This window comes from Carcharodon carcharias, chromosome 21 (assembly GCF_017639515.1).
Source record: "Carcharodon carcharias isolate sCarCar2 chromosome 21, sCarCar2.pri, whole genome shotgun sequence".
In the NCBI taxonomy this organism is placed as follows: Eukaryota; Metazoa; Chordata; class Chondrichthyes; order Lamniformes; family Lamnidae; genus Carcharodon; species Carcharodon carcharias.
Genome location: NC_054487.1, coordinates 31749639 through 31763372, shown reverse-complemented (window position 1 = coordinate 31763372; position 13734 = coordinate 31749639). Strand labels below are relative to the sequence as shown.

Below are 13734 nucleotides of genomic sequence, written 5' to 3'. Positions count from 1 at the left end.
TGTGTAAATAATTTTTATCTTTCTTTACTTAAAAATTTCAATATGAACTTAAACTCCCTGAAGCAGCTCCATGCCCCAGGAAGATTTCTGCCCTAAATCGGCGCATGTGCGAAAGAGCGCAGGCCCCTACTCTCCCTCCTCCTCCCCCCCCGCCCGCACAGATAGCGCTGAGCGCTACCGGTCGTGCGTCACACTGGGCGGGCCTTGATTGGCCTGCTATGTAAAATGGCGGCACGCAGCCAATCGCGGGCAGTGATCGGCTCCATGCCCACTCCCGACCGGCCTGCCTGACATTCAGGAAACAAAATAGGCCTCTGGAACTATCAAACAACTGGACCATATATCATTCCCATAGTTAGGAATTCTTCATCAATGTTCTTAAGCTCTGATGTTGTAATTGAGGCAAAATCTGTTCCAGGAATGTTTAGCTGCTGATGTAAAGCTACAGAAAAGTGCGCCATGATGACTGCACTGAATTTTGGGGGAGGGTCAGTTCATTTGAATAATTACCATGAGCTCCCAGCACATGCCTTGGCAACTAGTCCACTGGGGAATGTGCAAAATCTGACCACACTACCTCAAATTTAAATGGGAAGCAGCATATAACATTAAGCTTGGGACCAAATGTTGTTTCAGTCCTTTCACCTAGTTGTTAGGTGTTGCTGATATTGTAAGCAGATGGGGGGGTGGTGGGGTTGGTGGGAGGGAAATAATAACTAAGAATGGAATAAAAGGAATAGTCATCCCTCTGGTACAAATTGTCTATATATTATACTCTAGTGAGTTTGTGTGATATACAGCCCAAAATGATCTGAGAAATCTGCCAGGGTGTTCTCTAACACAGTCTACCGCAAGCCTACCTTCACTGGTAAATATACACGTTGGGATTCTTACAGTTCCACCCGCTGTAAGATTGGCCTTACTGGCAATTTCATAAATAGTACCGGAGCCATTTGCTCACCATGCAAGCTTGATGCTGAAATAGGGCGCATCAAAGACATCCTGCTGGACAATGATTACTGTGATCTGATCATTTCACGATGTATATTACCCAAACTCATGAATGGGCCTAAGACCATCACTTTCGGCCCTGAACAGTCTACCTCAGATTACCCTGGAAGGGCAAGGTATGTCAAAAATTTAAGTAATAGGTGAGGCTGTTTTTACACTGCTACTATGCAGTAACAACACGAGTGATATTCGCCACTAACAGGATGCTACCATCAAGCCAAAAAGACGTTCTGCCTATCACACAAATGAGTAATGTGGTATATGAATTTCGGTGCCAGTGTGATGCAAGGTATGCAGGCCATATGTTCCAAAGACTGGCGGATCGTATCAAACAGCATGTCCCAGCTATTGTTTGCAACGGGCAGGGTACAAATCATACTCAACCAGCCTGTGCCCACAAAACTCAAAACACCATGCCCAACATTAGATGTGATTCCTCGATTGAACAACATTTGCTAAGTAGCCCTCACTGTGCTAAGAATTAAGCTGATACCCAATTTAAGATCATCAGTTGGGCTCGCAGCATGGTGCATTTGCATCTACTGGAAGATACGTATATTAATACACAGGGCCCTGTTCTTTGCAGACAGAAAGAACATGCACATGCATTGCGCCTGCTTCAGCTAAACAAAATAAGTGACACCCATTCGCTGACTCACTCCTTAGGGCATGCCTTGACCAATCAGGGTCAAGCTGCCTGGTTTAAATTTCAAAATATGCTTGGCAGTTAACTGTCAGTCACCATCACTGGTGCATTCTCCACGGCAATGCTGCTTGCCAACCAATCAGCACTCTCCTCACATACAGTATAGATTGTTGTTTTCCCCTTTTATTGGTATTCTTGCAAAGTGTCCTGATGAGTGTAAGACAAAAAGCTTAGACGTGTCTCTTTTTTCAGCAATACTCAATACTGTACTACTAAATGACTATTTGAAAGAAATGTATTGACAAATAAAAGTTCTTCAGTGAAAAAATGCAAATTTGTGGAACAACAGCAATTAATGCAGTGAGGTATGTGTAGCAAAAAATAAAAAGGTTACTCAAAATTTTTTCAAAATTTCAACCTATTTTACAAGCTTGCAGTTGGTTTTGAGAAACCTACTTCTACAGGCCAGTTTACCTTTGTGTGCCCAATTATATATAGAGATGTGCGTCAAGGACAAGGAAGATGAGAAGAATGGGAAATCTACTGTGGGAACAATTTTAATGAATTTTGCAACTTAAATAAAGCTAGCACTGGGCTCCAGTGTTGTCCTTGCCAGAAAATGCAGTGTGGATTGAATTGGACTTGAGATTTCTTAATCCACATTTGCAACCTGCAGTTTGCATCACTGATGGATTCTTACAAAAGCAGGGCTTTAATCTTTAACCACAAATAAAACTCCCAATAAGATAAAGCTCTGGTCTGCTGTCTGCCTAATCTCCAGAAGGTAACTGAGCGTTACTTCAGCATATAAATCCAGTATTGCAACCTGCATTATCCAACTCTGAGCAGATATATTCCACAGCAGGCATTCTCATGATGATAACACCACTAGGAAAATGTTATGAAAACGCAGGACGGCTCACCAGCAGGAATCGCATGTTGGACATTTGGGAGAAGAGTCTCCAAATTTTCCAACCATTTAAATGATCAGAATATTGTGGACAGCAATCCTGACTTCCCAGTGAGCAATCCTGGTGGGCAAATGCCACTTTAGGAGCATGATTTTGTAAAATTCCTTCATTAGCATTGTATTGAATTTTTGATTACTCACTCTCATTGACATTGAATCCAAGGGGACATACAAGGGGAGCAAATCAGTGGAGCACAGAAAGTGCAGGGTGGAGCTTAAGAAAGAAATTCAGAGAGCAAAGATGGGACATGAGAAAGCTCTGGCTGGTAAAAGTAGGGAAAATCCCAAGATATTCTATAAGTATATCAATGGGAAGAGGATAACCAGGGAAAGAGTAGGGCCCATTAGGAACCAAGGGGGAAATCTATAGGTGGAACCAGAGGACATCGGTAAAGTGTTGAACGAGTACTTCACATCTGTCTTCACCCAAGGGAATGAGGATGAAGGTATGGAACTTGGGGAGAGAAACTGCGAGGTTTTTGAGCAAATTGAAATAGGGAGTGACAAGGTATTGGAGGTGTTGGAAGGCTTAAAAGTGGACAAATCTCCAGTTCCAGATGATTTGTGTCCCAGACTGCTGAGGGAGGCAAGGGAGGAGATCACAGGGGCTCTGACCCAAATTTTTAATTCCTCTCTGGCCACAGGTGAGGTGCCAGAGGACTGGAGAACAGCTAATGTGATTCCGCTATTTAAGAAGGGTTATAGAGATAAGCCAGGAACTACAGAGCAGTGAGTCTCATGTCAGTGGTAGGGAAACTATTGGAGAAAATTCTGAAGGAGAGAATCTATCTCCACTTGGAGAGACGAGGTTTGATCAGGGGTAGTAAGCATAGCTTTGTCAGAGGGAGGTCATGCCTAACAAATTTGATTGAATTTTTTGAGGAGCTGACCAGGTGTGTGGATGAGGGTAGTGCAGTTGATGTAATTTATATGGATTTCAGCAAAACCTTTGACAAGGTCCCATATGGGAGACTTATAAAGAAGGCAAATGCACATGGAATACAGGGTAATTTGATAAGGTGGATTCAAAATTGGCTTAGTTGTAGGAGACACAGGGTGATGACAGAAGGCTGCTTTAATGACTGGAAGCCAGTGTCCAGTGGTGTACCACAGGGATCTGTGCTGGGTCTCCTATTATTCATCATTTACATAAACAACATAGATGACTATGTGGGGGGTAGGATTAGTAAGTTTGCGGATGACACAAAGATTGGCCGGGTGGTTAACAGTGAGGTTGAGTGTCTTGGGCTACCGGAAGATATAGACAGGATGGTCAAATGGTCAGATAAGTAGCAGATGGAATTTAATCCTGAAAAGTGTGAGGTGATACACTTTGGAAGGACATATTCAATGAACGGCATGACACTAGGAAGTTCTGAGGAACAAAGGGACCTTGGCCTGTGTGTCCATAGATCTCTGAAGGCTGAGGGGCATGTTAGTGGGGTTGGGAAAAAGGCATATGGGACACTTGCCTTTATTAATCGAGACATAGATTACAAAAGTAGGGAGGTCATGTTAGAATCGTATAGAGCTTTGGTGAGGCCACAGGTGAGTACTGTGTGCAGTTCTGGTCACCACATTATAGGAAGGATGTGACTGGAGGGGGTGCAGAGAAGATTCACCAGGATGTTGCCTGGGATGAAACATATAAGTTATGAAGAGATGTTGGATAGACTTGGGTTGTTTTCGTTGGAGCAGAGAAGACTGAGGGGCGACCTGATCGAGGTGTACAAGATTATGAGGGGCATGGACAGGTGGATAGAGACAGCTGTTCCCCTTAGTTGAAGGGTCAGTCATGAGGGGACACAAGTTCAAGATGAGGGGCAGGAGGTTTAGGGGGGATGTGAGGAAAAGCAGAGGGCGGTGACGGTCTGGAATGCGCTACCTGGTAGGGTGGTGGAGGCAGGTTGCCTCACATCCTTTAAAAAGTACCTGGATGAGCACTTGACATGTCATAACATTCAAGGCTATGGGCCAAGTGCTGGTAAATGGGATTGGATAGGTAGGTCAGGTGTTTCTCACATGTTGGTGCAGATTCGATGAGCCGAAGGGAATCTTCTGCACTGTGTGATTCTGTGATTCTGTGAAGCTCTGGTACAAAGGAATTAATTGACAGTGTACTTATTATTTATGGGAACAATAGTTCATAATATTCACTGTTCAGCTGAGGGAAAAAAAACATTTATCAATTAACTTCTCCTAAAATGTACAGTAGCATAGAATGTATCTGTTATTGTTTCCTACCAATGCAGTTGCCCAGAGCATCCTGCAGGAATCCGGATCCACATTGCATTTTCGGCCGGCAGCGAAATGACCCTTCTGTGTTCTGACAGGTAAAGTTGAATCCACAGTTATGTGTTTCCAACTTACATTCATTGATATCTATCAGATCCAAAAAAAATCAAAATTATTCACCTGCTCAAAAAAACAATAAAGCAAAGAAGCCAATAGTTGATAGAATCAATGGTGCAGCCTGCTTAATGTTGATGGAAGGCCAAGGACAGAAATGATATTTAGTGTAAGTGTTCCAAAAACTCAACAGCAGAGCTCTTCCGAGAGCTTAGAAACACCCAAGGAAAGGGTTAATAAAATAACATAGCAAGCTGCTCGGATTGAGTGCAACGTTTACCTATCGTTCCACCTGACTGGTCAGGCAGATGGTTGTGGATGTTACAAACACACAGTAGGCAGTGCACCAAAATGCCAGCATTTTGTTACATCAAAAATAAATTCTATATTACAGAAACATCCCAATACCAAAGTTACTACCATTGATGACTGGAATAATAGAAGCAGGAGGAGGCCATTCAGCCACTTGAGTCTGTTCCGCCATTCAAAAAATCATGGCTGAACTGTTCCTCAATCACTTTTACCTTTTTTGGATGCATATCCCATGACACTCTTGCCTGACAAGAATCTATTTACCTCAGTCTTGAAAGTTTCAATTGATCCAACATGTACAGGATTTTTGGATAGAAATTTACTGATTTCTGGTACCCTATTTGTGAAAAATTGGTTCAGAATTTCAATCCTGAATAGCTCTAATTTTAATCCTGAATGGCTCTAATTTTAAGATTGGCTCCTTGTTCTATATTCTTCTCCCAGAAGAAATAATTTCCTCTTATGTACCTTATTGAATCCTTCATTAATTTTAAGTACCTCAATTAGATCACCCCTGCTATACAGGGAACACAAGCCAACAGCGGGATTTTCCATACACGCCCGTTGCTGGGATCGTCCAGTCCCACAGAAAATCTGACCGGGGTGACAACTTGCCCCCGGCGGGTCCCGCCCACAACTGGGCCAGAAAATCGCAGCCCAAGTTTCTGCAACCTACTCTCATAATTTAATCCTTTTAGTCTGAGTATCATTGTGGTGAATCTGCCTAGCACCCTCTCCAATGCCAATATATCTTTCCTAAGTTGTTGTGCCCATAACTAAACTCCAGTTGGGAGAGAGTTGTGGGGATAGAATTTAATGCCCTCTCCCATGGAGAGTTTGGTGATGGGGAGGGCATTTAATCAGGCCGGAAGGCAGCAGGTGGGGACCCCACCAAATTCCTGGCTCTACCTCAATGGAGTACATGGCGGGGAGGCCCGTGTATGTCCTTCCCACCCCACCGCCATTAATAAATAGTGTGGGGTCTCGCCATGCAAGGAGCATGACAAGCAAATCCATGCATGGTTACTTGCTAGCTCCCAAGTGGGGTCTCTTGGTCCAAAACACTCAGTGCCTGAACGAGGGACGCAGTGTCAAAAACTGATGAGAGCCAAGCCCTTGCCCTTGTTGCCAATCCCCTAACCACCATTCCGCTCATATACCCCAAAATCCCTTCCACCATCACTCACCTGTGACCTGGGTCCATCCATGACCCTAGGCCTCAGGTGGGTGTGGCGCCAGCAGCAACCACCACCACCCCGGTGGCATTGCCATACAGCTGTCAACCTCTAATTGTCTAGCAGCTATTGACAGTCAGGATTTCCACCCCTGCAACCCTTGATCCTGGGGAAGGTCTACTGCTGGCCTGTCCAGTGCCTGAGTAGCACTTAATTCAACAAACCTTCCCTAAAAGAAGTGACAGGCAGCTCAGTTGAAACCGCTATCGCTTCCTGGGTAGGAACCCAGGGTCTGACCAAGCCTCTGTACTTTCTATTCCAGCTCCCTTGAGGTATAGGACAATATTCCATCAATGTTTTTCAGTACATTTTATACCTGTCCATTTTGCAGCAGTTGTTTAATATACATACACCAATTAACTTTGCCCATTTCCAACGAGAGACGTTTTGGAATATTATATTGGGGACAACCTGTCACTGACTATCAAAATTAGATTCCATTGGTAATCGGCCCATACAGTATTCAGTGCAACCATATTTGGAGGTGAATTTAGTTGGCTGCAAAATAAATTTGTCTTCAGCATACCTATTGACTCATTCATTACTCTTCTCATCACAATTTAGGTGAGAATAGCCAGAAATAACAAAATGGTTTCCCAGATGAAGCATAGCTAGTGTCTAATACAAATTCAACAAGACCTCCTTACTCTTGTATTCAATGCCCCTATTAATAAAGCCTAAGATTCTATAGATAAAAGCAAAATACTGCAGATGCTGGAAACCTGGAACAAATACAAAATACCTGGAAAAACTCAGCAGGTCTGACAGCATCTGTGAAGAGGAATACAGTTGATATTTTGAGTCCATATGACCCTTCATCAGAACTAAGGAAATAGAGAAATAGGGTGAATTATAAGCTGGTAGAGGGGGGTAGGACAGGTAGAGCTTGATAGGGGTCCAGTGATAGGTGAAGGCAAAGAAGAGATTGCCAAAGATGTCATAGACAAAAGGACAAAGGGGTGTTGACGGTGGTGATATTATCTAAGGAATGTTCTAATGGGGACATTAAGGGTAACAAGCAGGACAAGCTAGTGACAGATGGCTAGTGGGGGTGGGATGGGGGGGAAGGGAAGGAATCAAAATGGGCTAAAAGGTGGAGATAAAACAAAAGATCGAAATAAATTTAAAAATAGGTGGGAAAAGAAAGATATTTTTGTAAAAAAATGATAAATTATTGGAAAAAGGGGGATCGGAAAGATTTATCTTTACCTCTTAGTCCATTTCGATCCCTTCCCCCCTTCCCCCCACCCCACCACTACTCGGGCCATCTGCCACTAGCTTGTCCTGCTTGCTACCCTTAATGTCCCCATTAGCACATTCCTTAGATAATATCACCACCATCAACACCCCTTTGTCCCTTAGTCTATGACAGCTTTGGCAATCTCTTCTTTGCCTTCACCTATCACTGGCCCCCTTTCGAGCTTTATCTGCACCACCCCCCTCTACCAGCTTATATTTCACCCCATTTCTCTATTTCCTTAGTTCTGATGAAGAGTCATACGGACTCGAAACGTCAACTGTGTTCCTTTCCGCAGATGCTGTCAGACCTGCTGAGTTTTTCCAGGTATTTTTGTTTTTGTTCTAAGATTCTATACGCTTGATTAACTGCTCTTTCAACATGACCTGCCATCTTCCATCACTTATGTACATATACAGAGAGGTCTCTCTGTTCCTGCACCTCCTTTAGAGTTTCTCTCTTTATTTTATACTGTCTCTCTATATTCTTTCTGCCAAAATGAATCATCTCACTCTTCCCTGCATTGAACCTCATCTGCCATTTGTCTGCCCAATCCACCAACATGTCTATGCTCTTTTGAAGTTCAAGACTATCCTCATTACAGCTGACAACGTTACCAATCTTCATATCACCTGCAAATTTTGAAATGATGCCCTGAACACCACAGCCTGGGTCATTAATATATATCAGGAAGAGCAAGGGTTCAACATTGACCACTGGGGAGCTCCACTATGAAACTTCCTCCAATCTGAAAAGCAACCATTTATCACTGCTCTCTGTTCCTGTCACAGCCAATTTCCTATCCAAGTGCTTACCTTCCCTTTTGTTCCATGAGTTAGAATTTTGCTTACCAGTCTCTTTTGTGGCACTATATCAAATGCCTTTTGAAAATACATATATACCACATCATCAACAGTGTTGCCCTTATCAACCTTCTCAGTTATCTCCTCAAAAAACTTAAGTGAGTTAGTTAAACCTGATTTCTCCTTTATGAATCCATGCTGGCTTTCCTTAATTATCCTGAACTTCTTGAAGTGACAATTGATTTTGTCCTGAACCATAGTTTCCAGAAGCTCCCCTACTACTGAAGTCAAACTGACTGGTCAGTAGTTGTCAGCTTTATCCTTGCACCCCTTTTTGAACAAGGGTGTAACATTCATAATTCTCCAGTCGCCTGGCACCACCCCTGTGTCTAAGAAAGATTACCTCTCATGTCGCTGCAATTTCCACTCTCACTTCTCTCAGTACCCTTAGATGCATCTCATTCGGTTCTGATACCTTACCTATTTTAAGTAAAGATATTCTTTCTAACACCTCTTCCTCCTCAATTATAAATTCTTCTAGTGTACCAGTTATTTCATTGCTCACCATAGCCTAGGTATCATCTTCTTCCTTTGTAAAGAAAGATGCAAAGTACTTGTTTAATACCTCCACAATTTCTCCTGCCTCCGCGTCCAAGTCCCCTTTTTATCCCTAATTGGTCCTACCTTTTTTTTAACTATCCTTTTATTATTTATATGCTTATAGAGGACCTTGGGGTTCCCTTTTATGTTAGCTGCCTGTCTCTTTTCATGTTCTCTCCTTGGCTCATCTTATTAGCTTTTTCACTTGCCCTCTGATCCCTCTGTATTCAGCCTGATTCTCCACTGTGTTTTCTACCTGACATCAATCGTACGTGCATTTCTTCCTTTTCAACTTCACCTCTATCTCTCTTGTCATTCAGGGTGCTCTGGATTTATTTGCCCTACCTTTCCCCTTGAAGGGAATATACCTTGACATTGCCTAAAATACTGTTTCTTTGAAGTGGCCCATTGGTCAGCCACTGTTTTTTCTGCCAACGTTTGATTCCAACGCACTCGACTCAAACGCACCATACTTGAGGAAGGATGTAAAGGCATTGGAGAGAGTCAAGAGGAGATTCACAAGAATGATTCCAGAGATAAAGAACTGTAACTATGAGGATAGATTGAAAAGGTTGGGACTCTTTTCCTTGGAAAAAAGAAGGCTGAGAGGAGACTTGATAGAGATATTCAAGATCCTGAGGGGAAGGGACAATGCAAATAGTGAGAAACTGTTCCCACTCAAGAGAGCATCAAGAACTAGAGGGCACAATTATTTTGCCAAAATAATTGGCAAAAAGAATAATAGTGACGTGAGGAAATATTTTTTCACTGAGAGGGTGGGTAGAATCAGGAATGAACTTTCTGAGAAGGTGGTGGAGGCAGATTCAATCGAGATCTTCAAAAGGAAATTAGATTGCTATCTGAAAAGAAAGAATGTACAAGTTAATGGGAATAAGGCAGGGGAGTGGGACTAGGTAGAATGCTCTTTCAGTGAGCCAGTGGAGACTCAATGAGCCAATTTGTCTCCTTCTGCACTGTAAAGGTTCTGTGATTCTGTTGTTGAATACACTGGTTAACGTGAAACTAGATCAGGCACAAATAAGTCAGCCAAGGTTATTACATATGGCTGCAGTAAGCTTGGCATAGTGAGGGGGAAAAACAGCAGGATAAAAAGAATCCTTGCTTCTTATCTCTATTGATAATCGTAAATGCACTGACTTGGAGTGTAAATAGGACAAGGCTCATATATGAAAACCATGCGTTCAATTAGATTACCAATTCTTAATCTCATCTCATATGTGAAGATTGACAACTTTGCTGACTATTAAAAGATGACTAATTCCTGTGGAATCCTGTTAGGGTACATTCTTATTTCTATTCCAGTGCATCGTCTTGGGCGGAGGCACAAAACAGGTAGTATTCAATCGGCTGCCCATTACACACAGTGCCTGATATTCAGTTCTACTGCAGTCAATACAATTAAATATTAAGCATTGTGTTTAATGGGTAGCCATTTTGTGCCACCATCCAAGATAAATTTCTACCCCTTCATATCTTACTTCAAAACATAATTTTTAGGCTCACTGGTATATGAAAAGGATCCTCTGTTAGGATTGCATCCCATGAACGCTTGCTAGTTTCTGCAGCCAAGCAGGTAAATGACATTTGTGGTTGAGGAATAGTGAGATAACCAACACCTAAACTGTAGAGTGCTAACTTCAATGTTGTCAAGAAACTTTGATCCTAGAAATGTCATATATCAGTGTTTCATACATGTTTGTCAGGGGTGTAAAGGAATAACAATTTAGTAGATTATTTGTTGCATTTATGTGTAATATACATATACACATGTTAGTATACACTCACACACATGTTTAGATATTTAATACACCTCTGTTCGTTACCTACCTTTGCACTGGTTGCTTTCAGTCAGTTCATAGCCTGTGCCACAGCTTATCTCACGCTGACATCGGTAGGATCCAGCAGTGTTGATGCAGCGTTGTCCTGTTTGGCACTGATGCATCAGTAACAGGCATTCATTGACATCTGTATTCAGCAACAAAAAACTAGTCAAATTTTCTTTCGTGATCCCCTATTAGTGTTAACATATACTGAGATATTGACCAGAGATACCAGCAGCGGTCCCTTTACCTTGCAGAAATAATTGTTATTTACTATTGAGATTTTATTGTCTATGGACTCTGGAGGGGACCACAGACAAGCCTAACTCTGTTCTCACTCATCTTCCACAAAAGCACGTGTTCTCACAGCTTGGCTGACCTGACCTTATCAGGAAGAGTGGTGTCCTCCAAAGGCTCATATAGGCTGAAGAAATACATTTTTTATACTTTTCAGCTTCCATTGGAGCCACTGTAAATAAGGAAGGTAATCAATCCCTCCATTGAATATAATATTCTAGTGAAGGTTTTCTGATGCCTTCCCCAATCCTGGCATGCCCTTTAACTAGAGAGGTGATTGAAAAATCTGACCACTGCCAATCCTAACTGGAATTTAAATATTCTGTCCAAATGGGCCTGAATCTCAGTAGAGCAGTGATATGACCCAAATTCTGTTCTGACATGGGTACTTCTACCTTGGACACCAAGTATGGGACTTGGTTCCTAGACAGACTGTAGACATACTCTCGTATCTGCTTAATGCTTGTTTATTAGTACAACACGTTAACAGGTTACAGAGTGGGCATATTGCTCCTAGCATGATTCCAACCTCTCTCAAGAGAGAGTCGAACATATGACTGACTAATGTCAGTAGTACATTATCATCTACTTCATACATTAGCATATCACATCTGCTCACCTTTTATACTAAAATTTCTGTCTCCTCAGGGCTTAATATTAATGGCAAGATCTGCAGTCCCAGGAACTTTAGGGCCCATCATTTTTTTTTGATTGTATTGGCTGAAAATAAAATGTTGGCTAGGACACGAGAGCATTCCCTCCTCATCGCTGAATAGTGAAAATGGGAATTTTCACATTCACCTGAGCAGGCAGACTCTCATCTGAAAGATGGCCCCTCTAACAATACAGCACTCCAAGAGTGAAATGTCAGCCTAGATTTTGTACTGAAATCTTCATGGGGTTAAACCCATAAGCTTCTGACTCAGAGCTAAAAGGGCTACCAACTGTGCCAAGCTGATAATTAAGACATATAAGTCACTTCTAACAGACTTAGATTTTAGCTAATATACAAATTCAAATGGTTACAATTAGCTCCCTCAATTTATGGTTTGTTCCTGTGATATACATTGCATAAGCTGGGAATCTTCACAATTTCTTGCAAGCAACATTTACCTCAAGTTCAAGAATATTCAAGAATCCACACCCCACACTCTATGTACGTTATGATGCTCATGAAAGTGATATTATCTTGCATGAAGAATTGAGAATGTGAGTTATGAGAACACACCACATTTGCATTTCTTATATCACTTAATAACATGGTAAAATAGCTGTGCAATGTTTATCGGGGAATTAATGGTAAAATTTCTATACTCGATGAAGACTTAACACTTTCTATATTTTTATTCAGAAGCATCTCCTATGTGTTTTCATACTCTAATGCATGGCTGGGCTCTCAGCCAAGCGTGCATAATGAGGCTTAATAATCCATTAAGCTTGTTGAAACAGCTGTGCCCAGAGAAAACTAATTGACAGTCAGGCTTTCTGATCTCTGCTGTCAATTTCACAATGCTTACACAAGTTAAGTGGTTTCAAGGGCTTGTGGTTTCTGTTGTTGATACTTTAAAGGTTCTGGATGATTGACACTTTTATTAGCTTGTAGTGAAATGGCCTTTTCTTTCAACATAAAGGAAGGTTATGAATGAATTACTCTATTTAAAGTTTTTCTTTTCGCAACCCACTACAGAATATAGGGTTCATTGGTTCTAGACAGCGTATAGAAGGGTCAATGTGCATTGAAGTGCCATAGCTTGGCATGGGGAGCATGGCGGACCATGGGGATAGGTAAAAGAGTAGGGCTTGGTTTAGGGGGCATGAGGGGCAATTGGGTGGAACCTGGGAATGTTTGGATGATGAGGTGGTGTGAGGGGTGAAGGTTGGAGGACCTTTGTGTTTTTATTTTAACTGGGACAAAATCCCACAGCAGCAAGGTGGGCCTTTTAAACAGTCAGCCTTGGCACCTGACAATCCCTGTGGCTGCCTCCAAACTTCTTCCTGGATCAGCTGGCCCAACTCCTGCCCCCGTCCCACCCTCCCCCAAGCATTGAAAGCCCCGCCTTTGTGGGCATTTTCTCCCAAGGTGGGCAGGCCGAAGCTGGAATTTTCCTGACTCCCACTAGTCACCTTAAGGATGAAAATCTAGGCCATAGAGCCTAGGAAAGGCTAATTTTCTCAAAGATTGAGGAGAAGAGCTTCTACCAGTAAACCACTGGTTTTAGGTGGCACCAGATTGGTGCGGCAGGGAAAATAGGGCAGGAATTTATCTGAAGTAATTTTCCAATCGCTGGTAGGGATCTCTGCCACCTACTCTTTGACCATTCCACAACATTTAAAGAAAGTAATGGGGCAGGGCTTTGGGAACCAACCAATTCCATTATCATTACCATTGACCCATAGACTGATACTGGATTGGCAGTGCATTGACTTTCTCAC

General features: G+C 42.3%; 1 protein-coding gene across 2 annotated transcripts in view; it reads right to left on the bottom strand.

The window, feature by feature from the left end:
- Nucleotides 1-13734, bottom strand: part of fbln1 (fibulin 1) — a 289537-nt gene that overhangs the window by 166992 nt on the left and 108811 nt on the right. For both annotated transcript variants that reach the window (XM_041215928.1, XM_041215927.1), the window contains exons 7-8: nucleotides 11012-11149; nucleotides 4872-5009 (exon numbers count right to left, since the gene is read on the bottom strand). In XM_041215928.1, the coding sequence (XP_041071862.1) occupies nucleotides 4872-5009; nucleotides 11012-11149 (276 nt within the window). The remainder of the gene's footprint in view (nucleotides 1-4871; nucleotides 5010-11011; nucleotides 11150-13734) is intronic.